Below are 23344 nucleotides of genomic sequence, written 5' to 3' on the forward strand. Positions count from 1 at the left end.
TCCAACCTTTTAGCTTCCCTGGGCCACATTGGCAGACGACGAGTTGGTTTGGGCCGCAGATAAGATACACTAACAATAACGATAGCTGATCATCCAAAAAACCATAGAAAACATAGTTAACATATATATATATATATATATATATATATATATATATATATATATATATATATATAGAGAAAAAAAGTGATATATATATATATATCACTTTTTTTTCAAATCCCCCTATACTTACCTTTCAATCGCCCTGTTCAAAAAATCCTCTCTAGTTATTATACTATAATCACTTTTTGTATTGTTTCGATGCAATATCATTTAAGCCGGGCATTGTATATCAGGGTGCCCTGACCAGGCCTGCGGTACCTGACGTATACACCACTGTGACCCCAAATTGTGACCTGTTTTGCTAATTACACCACTATGTTAGTTAAGGGATAACAACTTATAATGGGCCAGAGAGAATAATATATAATGCCCCATTAGTAATACAAGTAGAACTATGTAGCAGGGAGATAAGGTCCATGATGCTCCAGGACCAGGTGACTTTTATTCACTTGTCATCGTCCCTTGAAATACTAAAAAAAATCCCCCTTAACTTACCTTTTAATCGGCTTGTTCTCCTGTCTTCTTCTCTTCTTTTCTCCAATTCTGTGCTGCTGATTGTTCTTCTCGCGCGGGTGTCTCCTCTGTGCTGCGCTCCGCAATGGATGTTGGGCGTGATTACATCACGCCCGACATTCACTGCAAGCGCCGCACGGAGGAGGAGACAAGGGAGGGAGCCGGAGTACCAGCTGACGAGGATTTTTTTTTTCCATTAAGAGCGCTGCCCCCTTGCCACAACCAAAACTCCTTCTGGGCCACATTTACAGGCGTGCTGGGCCGCATGTGGCCCGCAGGCCGCGGGTTGGACAACCCTGCGCTACAGTGTGTGGGCAATGTATATACATTACTTCACTTTAAAAGCACACAATATTGGGAATATTATAATATATTCAGCCCTCCCCTTGTTTGCGCATAGTTCACATTTTCTGAGCAGGCACTGTTTTTATTTTTCAGTAAATTAAATCCACTTAAAATGTATTTGTTTCCATAAACAAGTACAATACTGTATAAATCCTTTACTCTTACTATCAGTACTTTCAGTGATTTTTCCTTGAGAGGCTTACCTTTGCAAAAACAATAAATTCTGTGTATCATTAAGTATAATCTTAGTGATGGAACGGCCAAAAGTTATGTGAGCAAGAAAACATTGAAACAAGTCAGATTTGACTATGAAACATGTAATTCTATTCATTTTGTTTGTAACAACAAATCCTTTTGTAGATTTAAACATATGCTATTTGACGTTACTACTGAGGCCAAAATTTGATTCATTAATTGCTTGACTTGTAGAGACAATGGGCTAGATTTACTAAGCTGCGGGTTTGAAAAAGTGGGGATGTTGCCTATAGCAACCAATCAGATTCTAGCTTTCATTTATTTACTACCTTCTACAAAATGACAGCTAGAATCTGATTGGTTGCTATAGGCAACATCCCCACTTTTTCAAACCCGCAGCTTAGTAAATATACCCCAATGTCTATAAAATAATAATTAACCCTTCTGAAATGAAGAAGTGTACTGTTTGTCTTTATGTTCACGCATCTACACAATGCATTTCATACAGTTATAGTACACATTTTAGCTTGTTGTTTAGTGAAATAAAGTTGAATGTTGCAATATAGTTTTATTGCATAAAGACCCCGCCACCACTATCAAGCGCTTCTGAACTCTCAACTTTTCTAGCTGAAAAAGTGCTGGAGATAAAGCACCCAGGTGACACCACTTAGGCCCACCTTATTTTAGAAAAATATGTATATAGTGACCACACATCACTTACCAGTTTTCTCTTTTCTTCATGTTTAGAGAGAAGAAGCCATCATGGTGCCCTGTGGACCGGCGCTGTCGTTTGTTCGATGTATACTTCGCAGGAAGATTGTAACATTGGACAGTCTAGAAGATTCCAAGCTATGCCGCTGCCTTTCTACTGTGGACCTGATCGCTCTTGGAGTCGGAAGTACTCTTGGAGCTGGGGTCTATGTTCTTGCTGGGGAAGTAGCCAAGTCAAACTCTGGACCTAGCATTGTGATTTCCTTCCTTATTGCAGCATTGGCTTCTGTAATGGCAGGCCTCTGCTACGCAGAATTCGGAGCCCGGGTTCCAAAAACTGGCTCAGCTTACCTGTACACATATGTCACGGTTGGGGAACTCTGGGCTTTTATTACAGGCTGGAATCTTATTTTATCATATGTCATAGGTAAGTACATTTCACAATGTAAAGATTTTTTTAAAAGCCATCACTGTATAGAATGGGCTAGTTCCAAATTTAGCTGTTGCGCTTCCTTACATGTATTTTCATAGCTGGTCTGCTGTGATACTGATATATACTAAAAATGAATATATGTTTAAAAAGCTTGTAAATTATTCCGTGGAGTGAACATTGTGGGCCTGATTCATTAAGGAATATAAAGCAAAACATTAAGAGTAACTTTGCACCTTGTCAAAACCATGTTGCATTGGAATGGGAGGTAAATTTAAAATGGGGACAGATTTATAGTTGGGGTAATGCATGTTCTAGATCAACTTTATATTTCAGTGTACAAATAAAACTATCAAGTATTTGTGTGCTTCATGAAAAATTAGTATTTATCTTATGTGCAAAATAATAAACTAATTTGCACCCCTTACATTGTAACATGGTTTTATCCTCCTTGTGCTTTGATTGTAAAAATATCAAATCAGCTATTATTCACAGGAGTGTATACATACCTTCTTTGCATGGAGGAAGGTTATCCAAATAATTTCAAATACTAGTCATTTGAATGTATGCTGGGCATACACTGAAAAATTCATTGAAATGAATGGGCCATTAAAATAAATGGGAAAGCTCAGCAAGTAAATAAAAAATATCAAGCAGTATACCTTCCCTTCAAATCTTCAATCAGTCCCAGCTCTTTGAAGATTTGGGGAGAACGCTAAAACTTGGGGAGTGATGTTTTCAGTATGACAGTGCTTGTATGGCTCCCTTGTAGCGGAAAGCATTCAAGGTTTGTCCTTGAACCGCCATAGTCCAAAGAGAAATAAAATATTTTCTTCTGATTTAGTTCAACGGGGAAGGTAATTAAAAATCCCTGTCTGCACTAGACAATGAAAGCAGGGAGTGCCTGGAACTTCTATTTTGCTACCAGCGAGTCACACTTGCCTTGCGATTGGCTGCTGGTAAAGGAGTCACTTTAATCCCACATGAAGAGACTAATTTAATCTCTATTGATGTGGGAGGGAAAACAATTAACAATGCTGTGGAGATCTGTTCATTTTAGTGGGCCCATTCATTTTATTGGGGGTTTCTGCATGTAGTGCACACAGTGAAAAGCCAATTGATATACATGGTTCATTGTATTAAATGAGAAAAGCTATGATATTTTCATGGTGAAGCTGGTAAATCACATTTTTGGAAATGAATCAAATTTTCTGCAATTTGCTTGATTTTGAAATATAATCACTGGCAGATTAGAGCAATGCGCCATGAATTCAAAGGGTTTTTTTGGGCGATTCATGGCGATTTTAATAGATTTAAAACAAGTGAAAAAATTTAATAAGTATTCAGAATCTAGAAAAAAATAGTAGTCTTTCTGGGCAAACTTCATGCATGAAAAGATCCCTCTTAAAACTGCACAAACACCTATTAAATGTTTTTTACTGATGTGCACCTACCCCTAGCTAGTACCCTGGGGCAGGGGAGGGCTGGCAAATTTTGGCCCGTGGAGCAAGGCTCGTCTCAGCAGCCTATTAGGAACATTTTAAAGGCAAAAAGAGCAGGTGGCCCAGTGACCCAGCCGAAAAATGGGTAATGAGGGGGTGAGAACAAGAGGACAAATCACAAACTGAAATCTCTTTATTGAGGCTTTTGATTGGTCCTCCTGCTCACACACACGTGTGATTTTCATCTACGACTGTAAGAGGAAATAAAAGAACCTTCCCCCCCCCGTGCTCCAGGAAGAAAGGAGAGGGGAGAGGGGGCGTCAGTAAAACTTGTTCTGTAGGGGATAATACTGCGTTAAACAGATTGTAAGATGACATAGAAGTAGTTTTTTATTAGGTGTATTTTATAGGTATGAGAAATTTATATTTGTGTTGATTTGTTGAGCTGTAGTTTTCTTGATGGTGTTTCTCTGCTGTAAGGCACACTTATGTTTTTTTCATCTTGTGGACCACAAAGCAAATCAGCAATCAGTTCTTTAGCTACAAAAAAAAAATATCAGAACTCAAATACCAAGAGATACAAACCCGAAACTTCATTCTCCAATGCTGTCTCCTTACAGGCACCTCCAGTGTAGCGCGGGCATGGAGTGGCACATTTGATGAACTGCTGGGGAAGCAGATTGGTCACTTTTTTAGAACCTATTTCAGAATGAATTCCCCTGGCCTGGCTGAATACCCTGACTTTTTTGCCGTTTGTCTTATATTGCTTTTGTCAGGTAAGAATGTAAAAAGAAAATGATGAACATGAAAAGAAATATATATACAGCATAAATGATTGCAAATGACACTTCATAGTGTACTAATAGAAAATATAAGTATAAAATAGTAGATAGATATGAAATAAAAAATGGGTGAAGCAGAAATATATGTAATTCTGAAGAACAGAATGAATGTGAATTGTTCAACATGAAAAGATTTGATCTTAGGCATGTATTTCTTTTGAAATCTAATGCATTTGTGCATTGTATTTTGGTGTACTGTACTTTACCCTTATATTCTATGCAGCAATCCATAGATTTCACAAAACCGATTCAAAGTCTGCGCAACAAATGGCCATTTGTGAGGTTACACACCTTTGTACCTGTGGGTCCCAATTTCTGAATGAAGTATTAGACAAACAGTTTGGGCTTCCTTTAGAATTAGGAGCAAAGCAAGAAAATAGGAGAAAATGTGCTCCTGTACAAACCATGGGCAAATGTGTTTATTTTGTCATGTACGCAGGGGAATACTGGCTGCTTCTGCATGTGGCATACAGACACTAGACAGCTTTATTTTTACACTGTAATTTAGAGTTGAGCTAGGACATGTCCCCTCCCAGTTCTAAATCTGTTCACACATTTTACACCCCCCCTGTACTGCAACATGGTTTTGCCAAGATGCAAATTTGCTTCTCCTTCTGCTATGCTCACAACTCTATATGTGTCCCCTATATGTACTGAATAAAATGTTGTTTTGCTTGAAGTACAAGCAACTGATTGTAGACTCACAATTATAGCCAGGCTTGTGGAGATCTACCATCAAATGGATTATCAAATTCAAGCTGTCATTGCTGAGAAACGCATTATTTTGCGTCATTAAGACATGAAAAACAAAGATTACAGATAGTTTGTTCTTTTTCCAGAAAGAATTGTTCTGTGTGATATTGAAATCCAATGAAAGGTTGTAGCACATGATCTTATGAAGTTAATTCACATGGCATAAAATGCTGTTGCCTTAATCTCCTGATAATGAGGAGAATGATTATGTTTGAAATGTTGAGTTTATAACTTCTGTCAGTGTATTTCGTAATTAGAATCTATTTGCAATATATAAATCCATAGTGGTATATTTAAATAAAATCAAGTAAAGGGTTGTGTATTGAAAGAAGATCTCTGCTCACCTGTTAATAGCTATATTCCCAGACCCCAGCTAGCACTCTATTGACATGTTAGGATTTGTCATTTCTGCTGCCACAGAGCAGATGCCACAGAATTCTGCTTGTCTTCATTCAAGTGAATGTCAACCTAAAGTTATGCTTACATTCAGTCTGATTCATTGGGTCTTTGCGCTTATTTGCTCCATCCACTCCCTATCAGCCATCCACAATCTATGTGGAAGCAGCAGGCAGCAAAACACAACATAATGAGTGGATGCTTGGTTGGGTGCTTAAAAAGGTACATTTAGGAGTTTTTTGTGTTGGTGTATAAAGCAGGTATAGCTTTGAGTGAAAAATAATATTGACTACTTGTCGTCTTAGTTCTGCACAAACTTTTAATTCCTGAAGTGACACAGATTCTATAAACTTGAACGTTATAATTTCTGTGATTTCTGTTATTGCACATTTAGGAAAAGTGCTCAAGGATGTGACTTGCTGTACTTATTCCCTGTCTAATGCTTCCAGTAGGGACTTTTTCTGTAGAATTATTACATACTTTAAGTGACAGTGCCTGAGATTGTGCAGCTTCAGTCCCATCAGGTTCAACAAGTGTATAATCATCACCCTCATCACCATCAGCAAGGACAACAATGCCATATCTACAGTTAACATATTTTATTTTTGGGACCGCCTTCTGGTTTTCCGGTGCCTTACTATATGTTGGATCAAGGCCAACATTACAAGCATTGTTCCCTGGTCACCTCAACTGACCGGTTATACACATACTACACACATGACCCATGCCATGTTATCCTTGTGACTGTATACAAATTACAAACCAACATCTTTTGGCTTCCAATGGTGACTTTTATCTTTTACATAATGCATGGCTTCTAATTTTTGAGTTAGAAACTTCATTGCCGCTTGTTTGTAAGGACGTAGGTGATGGAGAACTAGCAGACTTAGCACTGTCTGATATTTTTGTTTTCACTTAGCCAGTGCTAAATTACACTTTTCAAAATGTTATTGGGTTTTTTCGGGGTGAATGTTGTGATTGTTTTTCTCTACATCATCATGTACTAAAATCAAAACACCTTCACAAGCAGATTCTGAAAATTGATTGTCTAATGTGATTTCCTTTATTGAGGCTATGTCACTAGAGACACATATTGTTTTGCATTGGGCACAAATAACACATTTAACAATATATTTTTTCATTCTAAATAAGTTGGACGAGAATGAGGATGCATCAGAACTACTTTTCTTTGCTTTGTTAACACTGGTGCTAGCATTTCTCCTTTCCTTGTACAATGTAGGATGAGTATATTTGGCCATTTTTTTCCCTTGCCAGATTTAGGTTTATCACTTGTTGTTCTCATCTGGTCATCGTTGAGCATGGACGAGAGTAAATGTTCATTGTCATCGTCCCGCTGAGGATGACTGTCACTTCACAGTGTCACTGTCTCATCCTCATCTGGTCATCGTTGAGCATGGGACGAGAGTAAATGTTCATTGTCATCGTCCTGCTGAGGATGACTGTCACTTCACATTGTTACTGTCTCATTCTCATCTGGTCATCGTTGAGCATGGGACAAGAGTAAATGTTCATCATCATCGTCCCGCTGAGGATGACTGTCACTTCACATTGTCACTGTCTCATCCTCATCTGGTCATCGTTGAGCATGGGACGAGAGTAAATGTTCATTGTCATCGTCCTGCTGAGGATGACTGTCACTTCACAGTGTCACTGTCTCATCGTCATCTGGTCATCGTTGAGCATGGGACGAGAGTAAATGTTCATTGTCATCGTCCCGCTGAGGATGACTGTCACTTCACATTGTTACTGTCTCATCCTCATCTGGTCATCGTTGAGCATGGGATGAGAGTAAATGTTCATTGTCATCGTCCTGCTGAGGATGACTGTCACTTCAGTGTCACTGTCTCATCCTCATCTGGTCATCGTTGAGCATGGGACGAGAATAAATGTTCATTTTCATCGTCCCGCTGAGGATGACTGTCACTTCACATTGTTACTGTCTCATCCTCATCTGGTCATCGTTGAGCATGGGACGAGGGTAAATGTTCATCATCACCGTCCCGCTGAGGATGACTGTCACTTCGCATTGTTACTGTCTCATCCTCATATGGTCATCGTTGAGCATGGGACGAGAGTAAATGTTCATTGTCATCGTCCCGCTCAGGATGACTCACTTCGCAATGTTACTGTCTCATCCTCATCTGGTCATCTGGTCATCGTTGAGCATGGGCCGTGAGTAAATGTTCATGGTCATCGTCCCGCTGAGGATGACTGTCACATCGCAGTGTTGCTGTCTCATCCTCATCTGGTCATCGTTGAGCATGGAACGAGGGTAAATGTTCATCCTCATCGTCCTGCTTAGAATGACTGTCACATCGCAGTGTTGCTGTCTCATCCTCATCTGGTCATCGTTGAGCATGGAACGAGGGTAAATGTTCATCCTCATCGTCCTGCTGAGGATGACTGTCACTTCGCAGTGTTACTGTCTCATGCTGCTCATCCTCATGTGGAATAGTTGCTGCCACTTAATTATAATTTCAGGTGTGTGCCAAAATGACACGATTTTCAGCAAATCATGTCATCGGGGCCCCCATCCCACCTACTTCACTGAAAAATTGTGCAGGATGCTGGAGGGTGGCCTACACTCCCGGGAATCCAGGAGAACAACCTGAAATTTGGGAACATCCCGGACATTCCAGGAGAGTAGGCAATGTTGTTATGTACTAAGTATGCCCAGAACAGAAATGAAGAAGTAGATGAAGTATAGAATGGCCAGATGCCAAGCTGCTGATAGGTCACAGCTAACATCACAAGTCAAAGTCACAAATAGTATCATTCACAGATGTGTAATCCAGGAAGAATTAGTGCAAGAGGTGCTTGCCTTTTATACGGCAATAGACATATGACATTTGTTGATTCTTGTTGATTGGCCTTATTCTCCAGGGAGAGTAAATAAATTGCGAATTGATTGTTGATTTATATTTGGACGAACAAATAGATTTGCAAATTGATTATTGATTTATATTTGGATGAATTTCAGAATTGGCCAAATCAGTTCACCCATCTATACTTGTTGGATGTGGCAGGAGAAATGACCATTGACGAGCACTGGGGGAATGAGTTGTTTTACGCACTTAAAAACAGTGATTACAGTTTAATTTCCCTTCATGTTTGCTTAGCAAAGGTCTTGTCTCTTTTTAAACTGCTATAATGCTAGCTGAATCTGTTCCCTACCTCTTTATTGTTCACAATGTCACTGGAATTAAGGAAAAAGGAGAGTGTGCCAAGAATAGGTTATGCATGAAATTTTAACCCATGTTAAAAGCACTGTATATCCGGGGGAGTGGATGGATGCACATTTGCTAAGGATATGGGGAGCAGAGTGGGCCGCTGAGAGTATGGAGTCTAAGCTATGACAAATCGTAGTAAGTATTAAAATAAGTTGGCAGCTGGGAGAGGATGGAAAGGACCAATGAGGACACACTGCAAAAAGATGGGAAATAACCTCTATGGCCTGGTCAGGTGACTGTATATGCTAGACTTAGTTTTATGTTATCCCTCTGTGCAGGCTATAATCTAAGGTCTTGTGTCTGCCACCTCTTTACCTACTTATGAGGAAAGGAAGTGAATCAATGGCAGCTATACTGAATGTGAGAGCTCTGCTAACAGACTTAATTGCATCATCATACAAACTAGCTAAAGTCCTAAAGAAAAAATATTTTAAAACATTTAAGGCCTGATTCATTAAGGATCTTAAATGAAGAGGATTCTTATTTCAGTGTCCTGGACAAAACCATGTTACATTGCAAGGGCTGCAAATGAGTGTTCTGTTTTGCACATAAGTTACTGCCTGTTTTTTCATGTAGCACACACATATCAACTTTAAATTTCAGTGTACAAATAAGCTATCAAGTATTTGTGTGCTACATGAAAAAACAGGCAGTATTTAACTTATGCGCAAAACAGAATACTAATTTGCGCCCCTTGCATTGTAACATGGTTTTGTCCAGGAGACTGAAATAAGAATCCTCTTCATTTAAGATCCTTAATGAATCAGGCCCTTATTCCTTAATATTTGCATTAGACAAATATAAAGGGAAAAACATAGTTTCAGAGTCAAATTAAGCAATAGCTGTAGCGTTTACTGAGAAATTACCTTACTTGTCTCAGTTAGCTCAGATCAAAACACATGATAGTGATGGCATAGGTGTGCTGGAAACTTTCTATTAGTGTATGTCTTTGTGTTTTTTTACTTTCTAGGTTTGTTGTCATTTGGAGTGAAAGAATCTGCCTGGGTGAACAAGGTGTTCACAGCAGTAAATGTTCTAGTTCTCTTGTTTGTCATGATTGCTGGATTTGTGAAAGGAGATCCTCAAAACTGGAAGATAACAGAATCATTTCTCCAGAATATCTCTGCTCCACCAGGGTAAGACCTACATTCAAACCGTTTGTCATTTTCTCTGATATCATTTATTATGACAACCACACTTCCCTGGCCTTCTCTGTCATGTAGACCCCATCCTAACATCCTATCATAACCTCATGCAAATTTACTTGGTCTTCTCTGCCATGTAAACTTCTTCCCAACCTCCCATCCCAACCTCATGCACACTTCCCTGGTCTTCTCTTTCCCGTAGACCTCATCCTAACCTCCCAGCCCAACCTCATGCACACTTCCCTGGTCTTCTCTTTTCCGTAGACCTCATCCTAACCTCCCATCCCAACCTCATACACACTTCCCTGGTCTTCTCTTTTCCGTAGACCTCATCCTAACCTCCCATCCCAACCTCATGCACACTTCCCTGGTCTTCTCTTTTCCGTAGACCTCATCCTAACCTCCCATCCCAACCTCATACACACTTCCCTGGTCTTCTCTTTTCCGTAGACCTCATCCTAACCTCCCATCCCAACCTCATGCACACTTCCCTGGTCTTCTCTTTTCCGTAGACCTTATCCTAACCTCCCATCCCAATCTCATACACACTACCCTGGCCTTCTCTGTCATGTAGACCTCATCCTAACATCCTATCATAACCTCATGCACACTTCCCTGGTCTTCTCTGTCATGTAGACCTCATGCTAACCTGCCATCCCAACCTCATGCACAGTTCCCTGATCTTCTCTGTCACATAGACTTCATCCTAGCTTTTCATCACAACCTCAAGCACACTTCCTCTGTCTTCTCTGTGATGTAGGCCTCATCCTAACCTCCCATCACAACCTCATGAACTCCCATTAGTAATAGTTGTCTGTGGACTTCCCAGATATATATGGGTTATCACAGCTGAATTCTGGTTCCTGTGTCTCTAGCGTGTGGACCTCTTATTAGCATTTCAAAGATTAGCTTTCACAAGTTGTCACAAATTAGCCAAATGTATCCAGTATGTCAAACAATATATCTAATATATGAGTTGTTCACATTGGTGTCCCAACTGGTCTGTGAAATGCTAGAAGTGCTATGACACACACACACACACACACACACACACACACACATATTATATAAAAATTAAAAGTCACTGAGGAGTGCTGTGACCATATAAAAGCATGATGTTGGTCACAGAAATCTACAGTAGGGAGTACATTATTCCTTATAATATGCAAGTTTTCATAATGAGCACTGAAGTGATTACTTTAGAACTCACCGATTTATAAGCAGTGACATCAGAAGTAGCTTTTTACACAGATATTATTAAACGCCAAAGGCTGAATCCACCACACATGTCCAACCTAAATGTTAAACTTGTTAGAATAATAATAACCTTAAATAATAGTACCTCAAATAACCACAAGGACACATATTTAAATTGGCATACTAAGGTCACAGTTTATTTAGACCTGTAGAACTTGAAGATGGTGGGACAGAAAGAGAGTGCAGGCAGCTATCAGTCAATACCAAACCTTATGCACAACCTTATAGGGATGGCCAGCCAGCCCATGAGTCCCAGCGCAACCTTAAGGCATCAGAAAAACTTCACCCCCTCTGGCCTCACGGGTACGCTTCCTGAAACGATACCCAGGGCACCTGCAGAGGTGAATCCTTAAAGAAACAAGATCGAATCGGGAAGACTCCTGCGGCCAAGCTAAAGATAAACAACTGCGCACTGTATTAACCGCTGCCTGCACCACTTTCTGGCCTACTGTGCCTTCTCTGAATGCAAAGAGAAAGTAAGGTTAATGATCAAACAAATACATGACAAAGAGCAACATAAAACACATAAGGGAGGGAGGGAGGGTGTCTCCACGAAGAAAGTGCTGACGATTTCCTGTGTGACTACACTAAGCTCGATGGAGCTCCACCCAAGCCCCCCTATTGGTCAACTAAGTCTCTGTAAATGAACCCCTAAGGTTCCTAAACGTGCAGCTCCTACAGCCTGTTGTTTAATTTCCCTCTTCCCCATTCAGGTCTTCACTCCAAATTACATGAGTTTATACTCCTGGGATGCATTGTGTGATGTATTAACATCACTAATAGAATATTAGAAGTTACAAGGCTTACAGGCTAATTACTTTTAAACAGGCCATGGAACGCTGAGGTGTCTTCTAATATCCTTTTTATTTATGATATGTGTTATTTTGTTGCATATATGAGATGATCCCGCTGTATTGTGTGTTCACTGTCATTTATCATGGAACTCTATTATGTGCCACAAGGGACATTACTAATATTTAAATAACAACAACACTAAATGCCAAATATAAGTAATAACAACACTAAATGCCAAATATAAGTAATAACAACACTAAGCACCAAATATAAGTAACAACAACACTAAACACCAAATATAAGTAACAACAGCACTAAACGCCAAATATAAGTAACAACAACACTAAACACCTGTCACTCACCGGACTGTGAGTGCTTCTTCCCGGACATTTAGGAACCGTGGCCGTCCTCCATCCTGAGGGACTGCGCATGCGCAGCCCTTTCCATACCTCCAGTGTATGTTCCTTTAACTAAATTGGCAGATCAGGCAACACTCCCTATATTAAGCACCTGTGGTCAACACCACGTTGCCTGATCTTGGAGTCTCATTCCCCATGAGTCTCTGAAGGTGTCCTGTGTTTCCTCGTTTACTCAGCCCAGCTGATTCCTGTGGTTTCCAAACCACTTCTACCTCTGTGGTTTCCAAACCACTTCTACTACTGTGGTTCCCATACCACTTCTACCATCTACTGTATCATCGTGACTGTGAGCTGATTCCTATCCGCTGCCTCCGTGCACTACAGTCTTCTAATCACTTCAACTCTACCATGTATCATTGGGACTGTTAGCTGATGCCTATCCGCTGCCTCCGTGCACTACAGTCTTTCATTCACATCCACTCACCTGTTCATGATTGTGACTGCCAGCTGATTCCTATCCGCTGCCTCCGTGCACTACAGGCTTCAACCTGCAACTCGTCTGTGTTTCATCATCGTGACTGTTTGGCTGATTCCTATCCGCTGCCTCCGTGCACTACAGTCTTCAACCTGCAACTCGTCGGTGTTTCATCATCGTGACTGCTAGCTGATTCCTATCCGCTGCCTCCGTGCACTACAGTCTTCAACCTGCAACCCGTCTGTGTTTCATCGTGACTGTTTAGCTGATTCCTATCCGCTGCCTCTGTGCGCTTCAGTCTTCAGCCCTTGTCAACTCTCCCGTGTTTCCTTGAGTCTGCTGCCACTATTGCTACCCGCTACTCTCCGTGATCAACTGTTCCAGTTCATCTCTGCTCCGGTGTCCCATCGTTACTGCACCTGCTGGTTGCTATTGGCTACCTCCGTGTTCCCGCAGAGACCCGCTGCTGTTACTTCTCAGCGCTACTCATCCATCTACTGCTGATCCGCTCTCCACGCCTTCCTGTGTTCCCTGCTGGTCTACCTACCTGTGCGCTGCACCTGCTAGACCACCGCTTCACCCATCCAGGGACTTTGGATCCTGCCGGCCTCCTGCCCTTCAGGTATCTCTGCACTCCTGTCTGACTGCCTTCTCCTGAACCACGGTATGCATACTTCCCATTGACTGTGCTGTGTATTGCATACCTTGCTGGACTGTGTTGGTTCTCCTCTGGAGTGTACTATCCGCTGAGTCTATTGCCATCATTGACTGTGTGGTTCTCCTCTGGAGTGTACTATCTGCTGACTCTATTGCCATCATTGACTGTGTTATCTCATGCTGGATTACTTCAAGAGACTTTCTATATTGGCAGTGTTGTTCAGTCATTTATACATTTATATTGTGCATATTACTGTGGATCAAAGTCAAGGTGCCCGTGTATATATTGTGTTGCAGTCTCTCCCCGTGCACCTCCTCACATATATATTCAGTGGTACAACTTGCTAGTGGCAGACCACTGACTCCTGTTTACAGTTTCACCTGTTCCAGTATCCTCTCACATAGCAGTGGTACAACTTGCTAACGCAGACCACTGACTCCCCGGATACCTCCACTTGGATTCCATTCCTTCACTCAGACAGCGGTACAACTTGCTATCCGCAGACCGCTGACTCTCATCACCTCCTCGTTTCTGTTGGACATTCCTCCTCATTATAGCAGTGGTACAACTTGCTACCGCAGACCACTGACTACCTTCACGTGTCCTTTGTCCATACAGTTCCTCGTGTATTACTACCTCCATATTGCCAGTGCTGCTAGTCATAGACTTTCCTGAGCATCTCATCATCTGCTATTTCCTGTTCCGTGATCACCCTGCTACCAGAGTACCATATTACCACCTATACTGCTCTGGTAAGCCTATCACCTGGTGATCCCTGGGTAAAGACTCCTAGTGCCCGTGACAACACCAAATATAAGTAACAACAACACTAAACACCAAATATAAGTAAAAACAACACTAAACGCCAAATATAAGTAACAACAACACTAAACGCCAAATATAAGTAACAACAACACTAAACGCCAAATATAAGTAACAACAACACTAAACGCCAAATATAAGTAACAACAACACTAAACGCCAAATATAAGTAACAACAACACAAAACACCAAATATAAGTAACAACAACACTAAACGCCAGATATAAGTAACAACGACACTAAACGCCAAATATAATTAATAACAGCACTAAGCACCAAAAATAGAGACATAGTAATTGCCACAGATTTGCATGTAACTTAACAATCATAAGAAATATAAAAGCATATTGTATTTTTGCATTGCAGCAACTTATATGTTGCTTTGAATCATGTTATATGCTAAGCTGAGCACACCAAGTGCTGTATAATAAATACTTTCATATATTTTCCTCTCAGCAATTTTGTGTCATATGAAAATGTGACAAGTAAACACGGTGCTGGAGGCTTCATGCCATATGGAATGACTGGGATGCTGGCTGGTGCTGCTACTTGCTTCTATGCCTTCGTTGGATTTGACTGCATTGCAACAACTGGTAAGAACTAGTGTGCACACTACCTTTAAATAGACAACTGAAGACTTGATAGGCCTTGTGCATGAAGCTGTCTGTAATACAGCACAGGCTAGAAAGTCATTTTTTACACGTTAGAAGGAATGTCTGGTGTGCTACAAACAGAGCAAGACTTGTGTATGGCTATGTAGTAGCAATGCTAATGAGGTTTATTTAAAGATTACGCATATGTTAGCCTTTTCTATAATGCTTAATTGTTTATATTAAATTATGTGTATTAAGCAGAGATTTTGGGTATCATTTAAATGAGAGTAAAATGGAAAAAGATGAAATTTGCACCTTGGCAGAATGTTGCACTGCAGGGTGGACAAATATAAAATGTGCAGACAGACTTAGAGCTGGGAGGGGGCTTGTTCTAGCTCAGCTTCTAATTGCAGTTTAAAAATAAAGACGTCCAGTGTTTTTGTACTACATGCAAAGGCAGCCAGTATATTCCCTGCATGCAAAAAAATAACTAAATGCATTTGCACCCCTCGCTTTGCAACATGTTCTGTCCAGGAGCAAACCTGCACCTTTTGTGCTTTGCTACTAACTCTAAATGAGGCCATGACAAAAAAAAAACCTTTGCCCTAAATGTTGAATTTCCAATACATTACAATTGTATGGTTGCTAATGTTCCTGAAAATGTTATTTTTATATAATGTCATTTCCCCATGCCACCCATGCTATTTTGAGATAAGAATTAATATAATGTTCTTTACTAGACACACTTATCATTTTTGGACATTCATGCACTCACCTTACATCTGCCTTGCTGCAGCTTATATATAGAAGCATGGAATTGGCCAGCAGAAGCACTTGGCCCATCTAGTCTGCCCATTTGTTAACCTATGGTAACCTCAAACTCTATTTGATCCTCCGTTCTCTGTAAGGATATCCTTATATCTATCCCACGCATGTTTAATTTATTCTGCCATTCCCTGCTTCCTTCTTCCCTTGGCTTCCGAGTGCTCTAGTGATTCTTACCATACTGTGCTATTCTCTGTCAGCACACTTCAGTGCTCTGAACTATCACAGCTTGGGCACATTATAGTAAGCCAGTGAATGGAGATCCCGGGGAAGGCAGAATTGGGGTTATCTGCAGCCAGACATTGCACGCTGCAACAGCCCAATAAGTGAGTATTGCTAGCAAGGACTAAAATATGTCTTCTTATCTCTAGATAGGGTGCTGGATGGAGCAATGCAACATTGTAGTGGAGATACCCTTTAACATTGTATAACTAATCTGGTGACAATATTCTGGTGATATTAGTCTGGTGACAATTCTATAGTCTGATGACAGTTTTCTGCCTTGAATGATATACCCTTTGCTGTGTAAGTTATATATTGCACGTTGGTGACAGAGGTGTGATATGAGGAGGGGAATATAGAGTCAATCAGAAAGCCACAGACTGAGAATTGGACAATAGTGGAGCGGGGTCCTCCAACAGCACAGAGTAATAATGAGTAATGATGTGAGCTGCTCTCACGCTGATGCTGGGAGATAGTGGTGTCAAATCCACTTCTGTATTAAACAAAGTTCATACATCCAACTTGTATAGGTTTAGGAATATAATAATATATGTCACTTTTAGTGCTACAATGTTTCATCTGACAATATTAAGATGACTTCAACATATTCATCATCATCATCATCACCATTGATTTATATAGCGCCACTAATTCCGCAGCGCTGTACAGAGAACTCACTCACATCAGTCCCTGCCCCATTGGGGCTTACAGTCTAAATTCCCAAACATACACACACACACACACACACAGACAAACAGACACAGACTAGGGTCAATTTTTTGGCAGCCAATTAACCTACCAGTATGTTTTTTTGGAGTGTGGGAGGAAACCGGAGCACCAGGAGGAAACCCACACAAACACGGGGAGAACATACAAACTCCTCACAGATAAGGCCATGGTCAGGAATTGAACTCATGACCCCAGTGCTGTGAGGCAGAAGTGCTAACCACTACGCCACCGTGCTGCCCATAGTGTATGATTTACTGAAAAACCCCAGATAGGCTATTGTTGTATAGACTTTGCATTTTATTGTTAACTTTTACCCCACTCAAGTTTGTAATTCACGTTTGTTTGTAAGTAAGTTAATATAGGCTTATTTATACAACACACAAACACACATCATGTAACAGTAACTCTGCTGTACCATTAAAAATCTGTCTTGGAATGTTTTATTCAACAATAACATGTTATACAGTGCTCATATCTTCTAAAGATGGACCTCAAGTAAAATTAGTGATTACTGTGTCTTTCTCACCCGCCCTTTGTTCTGTTTGTTTGCAGGGGAGGAAGTCAGAAACCCACAGAGAGCAATACCCATTGGAATCGTGACCTCCCTGCTGGTGTGCTTTATGGCCTATTTTGGTGTGTCAGCAGCTCTGACATTAATGATGCCATATTACTTATTAGATGAGAAAAGTCCTCTTCCAGTTGCATTTGAGTATGTTGGCTGGGGACCTGCTAAATACGTTGTGGCTGTTGGGTCACTCTGCGCGCTCTCAACCAGGTAAATATCTAAAATTTGTCCAAGCCTACACACAAATCTTTGCTCTGAAGTAGTGTGTTGTGCTACTAATCTGCTTCACTCTACCAGATGCAGCACAGCTTCCATCTCTTAGAGTGAATTTATTCTGTAGAGCCCACCACCCTTTTCATTCCTGGAATTGTAGCAACAACCATTCTGTTCATTGAGAAAATGTTTATCTATACAGATCTGCCAGCTGTTTGATTTGGTGATGGTGCATTGTATTGTCTTTAGGACAAACCAGCGGTGACTTAAGCTAGGTACACACTACATGTCTTTCACCCGATTATCATGCCAATCACATGATAAACGACTGTTAGGTCCGATATTGAATTAGTGTGTACGCTCCAACAATCTTTTTTTTATTGTACCAAAGCACACCGTATCATTTCATTTCATTTTATAACTGGACTAAAAATCTCTATAAACGATGGAAGGATGACGGGCAGTGTGTGCATTCACAACCAGCAGTGTCCATAGATCTCCATCGAGTTTACAGAGTCACAATCTCTTCAGCCGATGGTTATGGCAGATGAAGAGCACAGATCTGAAGGTATATCGTGTAAGTCTGTACACATGACTGATCGGGACTCCCAGTCGTGATATCTTTAACGATTTTGTCAACATGAGGAGAAATTTTCTGTAGTGTGTACCTAGCTTAACACAATTATTCGCTATTGGAGTGCTTACAAATGGTATTTGCTGATGAGTGGTTACATGTAGACTCCTGTTAAGGAAATTACGGACACAAATTAATGTTTTTTAGAGAGCATGTACTATTTTATAGAGGTATATACAGATCTGTTTCTGTAAGGGAAAATGTACTGTTGTAAATGTATCAAACATGCCTATCTTAAAATACATGTATGGATCAAATGAAATTGCAGTTTACATTCACGTCTGTTGCTACACAGGTGCATAGTCTAAACAGTATATTCAGGGCACCTTCCTTTAGAGCAGCACTGTAACTTACCACCAGGTATATTCTCTGGACAATGGTGCATTAAAATGTAATCATTCTGTTAGACTGTATACCCTTTTTATAGCACCAGTCTCAATATAATGCCAGTATAGGCCTCACACCAATAGCTTTTCACAATGCAAAGGGTGCAAATTAGTATTTTGTTTTGCACATAAGTTAAATACTGACTGTTTTTTCATGTAGCACACAAATATCAACTTTAAATTTCAGTGTACAAATAAGCTATCAAGTATTTGTGTGCTACATGAAAAAACAGTCAGTATTTAACTTATATGCAAAACAGAATACTAATTTGCACCCCTTGCATTGTAAAATGGTTTTGTCCAGGAGACTGAAATAAGAAGTTTCTCAAGTTAAGATCCTTAATGAATCAGGCATGGTATCTCTGGGTGACATCATTCACCTGCCCCAGCAAAAGCTTTTTGTTAAATAGAGCAAAAGAAGGTCTTCTATTGATTCGTTAAGCAGTGATAGAAAAACGTCACCTATTTTTTTATAAATAGACCCCACAGTCTCTGGAATGAAAGCTGTCATTAAAGTAAAGTGAACTATATAATCTACATAATCAATTTAATTTTATACATAGTGAGTATGTACATTTGGAATGCATAAAATAGTTCAAAATGTTCTGTGCATGTGTTTGCAATACGTACACTGTAAACTGCATATCATTTGGATTCTGATAACTCTTTTTACTGAATGTGCTTCTGCTGTAACAAGAGCAGTAAATTGAGAAAACATTCTGCATTAATTACAATGAGTGATGATGTTTTACACCAAATATGCTTCTCCCACAGGGCTTCTTCTCTCACCTGTTTGATCATTCCAGTTATTGCTCTGTCTAAATCAGGTTTTCTCAACGTTTGTCCTCAACTATCCCCTACCCAAGAGTCTTTTTTTTTCCAATCACTTAAGCTGGGTACACACTCCAGAAAATTTCATCAGATGAGTTTTCTGTTACGATTTTAACAATTGAAAGCATACATGCCAATCTTTAGGATCTCCCCTCCAGGAGATTCCAATGGATAGACCCTGTTGGCAAGTACAGGTGGAGGGGAATGGCAGAGCGGATCGTGTCATTAGACCCACCTCTTCCCCCCTGACAATCAGATTCCGTGACTCGCAGGAGAATACAGCAGATGCGAGAGGTAACCCTGTTCTCCCGGAAGTCTGGGAGTGCTCCTACAAATTTGTGAGTGTAGGCGACTCTGCTGAATGTACCGATGAGCCTGTCGATGCATTCGTACCCACCTACACAAAGTAACGTCAGATCTGTAATTTCCATCTCTCATTGCACACAAACATAGAGACACACAAACATCCAGGAAGATATATATATTTTTTATATATTTTGTAATCGGGGTAGGGGTACAGGTGACATCTCCAGGGGTAGATGGTAGTATGCAGCAGCAGAGGTCACAAGGTCCAAGGTACAACTGGCCTCAGCCAGTTTTATTAAGCAGAAAAAAAGAAAACTTCAAAAGAAACATCTAAACGTATGTCATTCCTGACTATCAAACTAAACAAAAGCATAAGAGGTTCCAGCACATATAGTTACCTACAACCAATGTCAGGCTTTCTGTTTTAGAGACTCTGCAGTTCCTTCCCCCAGGTAGAGCAGAGACTGAGCCTGATCTGACATCCTTTTAAACACCTCTCACAGGTGCAACCATTAATCAGTCTGATGTCAGACTGGCAGAAAAAAGACCCGGATTGGACCTTGTAAATAGAGCCCATCCTTCTCTATCCATTTACGCCCCAGGGACCCCTACCTGCTTTTCCTTAAAGCTGAACACACTCTTTTGGGAAGCTTCTTCCCACACAAGATAATCTCCCTGGGCTTTTAAAAACAGGTAGGTCAGAAACCTGGGACAAACATCTGTCCACAAACAGTATTCCAGTGTTTTTGTCACAATCTATAGATATATATAAATAGATGGTAGAACAGGCAAAATAATTATACATACAGGTATATAATATAGAATTCAAGAAATGGACGCATAGCACGTCAGTAAATAAATGAGACTTAATTGAGAATATGTATTTATACGTGTCATGTTTTATACACTCGTAGTCAGGAACAATTAGATGACAGATGAGCATGTAAAGAATGTTTATTGATTCCTTATAAAAGATCACAATTTCCATATGCTCACGTTGTACACTTAGACAACAAAGCACGTTAGAGACAACATCATAGATTTAAACATACATGCCCACAAAGGCGTCGCTGTTAGAGGACCTATCGGCAGAATTGTTGGACAGACGGTTGCGAGTAGGTACACACTGCAGAATTTGCACATCATTGTTCCATTAGATCATGATATTTAGGGAGTTTATAAAATCATATCAAACGAACGTTTATGATGTGATCTATGTGATAATTGCATCATATTTCTGTAGTGTATACCCAGCTTTAGAGTAGCGTATTATGCTGCAAGGAACTGCATAGCTCGCGGATTCCTACTTAGACATTGCACTGAATGTCTAGGTTTCAGCTTCCCCACACTCCCCTGCAAGCTATAAGAAATTATGTATATGTTTTACATTATAATAATGTGTTATATTGTGATATAACACATATATGTTATACTACAATGTGCTATCATAGTATAATACTTTATGTTATAGCTGGCATGGTACAAGGAATGAGGAAGCTGGAACACAGGGATTCTGTCAGATGCTATAAGTATAATATTTTACAGCCAGGAACCAGAGAACTGTGCAGAGAGATCAGTGGTAATGCTCAGCTCTGCACCACGGTTACAATTAAATTATTTATCTTGTAGTAAAATCAGTTACTCTAGGGTTAAACTTAATGGAGACCATTTATGAAGCGGACCACAAAGCGCCTTGGTTTTGCAGCGGTATACATGGATGGCGCCCATGCACCTGCTGCAGGAGCCCATGCACCTCGGCTGAAATCTAGGAGAACTTGTGCAAATTGAGGCCCATGGCGGCTCCATAGCCGGTGGTGTAATGTGCAGAAGACCTTTTGCGCTTTGCAAATAACCTTCCATGTTTGGGGATACTTGAGGCCAGAGTTGATATATTCTGCTCTAGACCAGCACAATGATGTACATTGCCCCCTGCATGCTTTGTGAAATGTATAAAACTTTGGGAATTCACATCTTCACGGTATGACTGAAAACTGTTAACAGAGAATTATACAGTTGATGACATTTGCCTACAAATAACATGGGTGTCGGTCTAGGTCTAACATTCTTTAATTCTCTGTAATGCCAAGGCTTTGTTTACTATGGTGGTGGCTTATTGACTGTAATTACCATTTAATTCCTGTCTCACAATCTTGCATGACCGGTGTTTCGCTTTGTTGCATGTGTTTGACTTTTATTCAGTCTGCTCGGATCCATTTTCCCAATGCCTCGTGTAATCTATGCTATGGCGGAGGATGGGTTGCTTTTCAAATCTCTAGCTCAGATCAGTCCAAGGACGAAGACCCCTGTAATTGCCACCCTCTCATCTGGTGCAGTGGCAGGTGAGATCAATCAGGAGTAAACCTTTAATGACAAAGAAATGGGAACATTTTTTATGTACATTGTACAAATAATGGTGACATCATATTTTATTTGAATGTTTGTTTCAAATCCCCAAATCTTTTTTCCTTACATGTTCTTTAAATCATTTCATATCCTGAACCCACTTTTAAAATCTTCTTTATTCTTTTATCATTGCATCATTATTAAACCATGTACCCTTGAGAACGACATTTACTTAAACTTTACCAATCTTTAAGTAATGGATCTAAGTTAATGAAACACCTATTTAAGAATCAAGGGTAAATGTGTTTTTTGTAACCAGTCTTGTTTTGAAGACGTCACACTTTCTGCTTGCTGACTTTACGCCTTTGTAGCTCTTTAGCGCTAAAAGCAACTTTTCAACATCCATCATTTTTCTATTCTAGCCTGCTGGGCTCTATGTTTCCTCTTCCCCGAATTCTGTTTGCCATGGCAAGAGACGGTTTACTATTTAGATTTCTTTCCACCGTGAGTGAACGGCAGTCTCCAGTCGCTGCCACGTTGACAGCTGGTGTAACCTCTGGTAAGATGTGGGAAAAAAAAAAAAAAGAGGAGATGGCTCATGGCATTTGCATGCAATTGTATTGATGGGATCTGCTGTGTAGCTTACGCTGCATGTGTGTCAGGGGTGTTAATTTAAGAGGTAAAAGAAAACTGTTTTGCAATTTTGTTTTGGAGTTGTATTGAGTATTCAAAAATCAATAATAATCCTAAACTTGAAAATACTCTTTGAATCTTTTTATGAATTTGAGGTTTTTAGAATAAATAAAAAAAATGTACATGTGCATGAATGAAGTGAGTTAATATTAGTGTCACACGTGTAGCTGTTAAAGTGTATCTGTCACCTGTTTGCTGTGGAGGCAGATTGTGGCTAAGACCTATATTAACGAGAATGTAGTCCAGGAACTAGTGACATCGCTGAGTTCCGAGGCATTTTGTGATGTCACTAGTTCACAAAACGGTTGCTTCCCTTGTGTGAAGCATACTCCCGGAATGTCCGGGAGACTCCCGAGAGAGTAGGACACTCTCCCTGATATCTCCACTACTTCTTTTTAAGAGGCCAAACAGGGGCCTTGATGACGCGTTGATGACATCACTGCCTAGCGTGGATGGGACCGTGACATCATGAATCGCGTTGTCGCACACCAACACTTGCCCTTTAGACCC

At 40.3% G+C, this 23344-nt stretch overlaps 1 protein-coding gene across 3 annotated transcripts in view; it reads left to right on the forward strand.

Moving 5' to 3' along the window:
- Positions 1–23344, forward strand: part of SLC7A2 (solute carrier family 7 member 2) — a 79401-nt gene that overhangs the window by 37517 nt on the left and 18540 nt on the right. For 2 of the 3 annotated variants that reach the window (XM_075196418.1, XM_075196408.1), the window contains exons 2-7: positions 1906–2296; positions 4362–4517; positions 9954–10119; positions 14951–15087; positions 17416–17638; positions 21998–22137. In XM_075196418.1, the coding sequence (XP_075052519.1) occupies positions 1921–2296; positions 4362–4517; positions 9954–10119; positions 14951–15087; positions 17416–17638; positions 21998–22137 (1198 nt within the window). In that variant the 5' untranslated portion in view covers positions 1906–1920. Of the gene's footprint in view, positions 1–1905; positions 2297–4361; positions 4518–9953; positions 10120–14950; positions 15088–17415; positions 17639–21997; positions 22138–22563; positions 22701–23344 lie in introns of all 3 variants that reach the window. The other variant, XM_075196428.1, reaches the window with a different exon arrangement.

Source organism: Mixophyes fleayi, chromosome 1 (genome assembly GCF_038048845.1).
Source record: "Mixophyes fleayi isolate aMixFle1 chromosome 1, aMixFle1.hap1, whole genome shotgun sequence".
NCBI lineage: Eukaryota > Metazoa > Chordata > Amphibia > Anura > Limnodynastidae > Mixophyes > Mixophyes fleayi.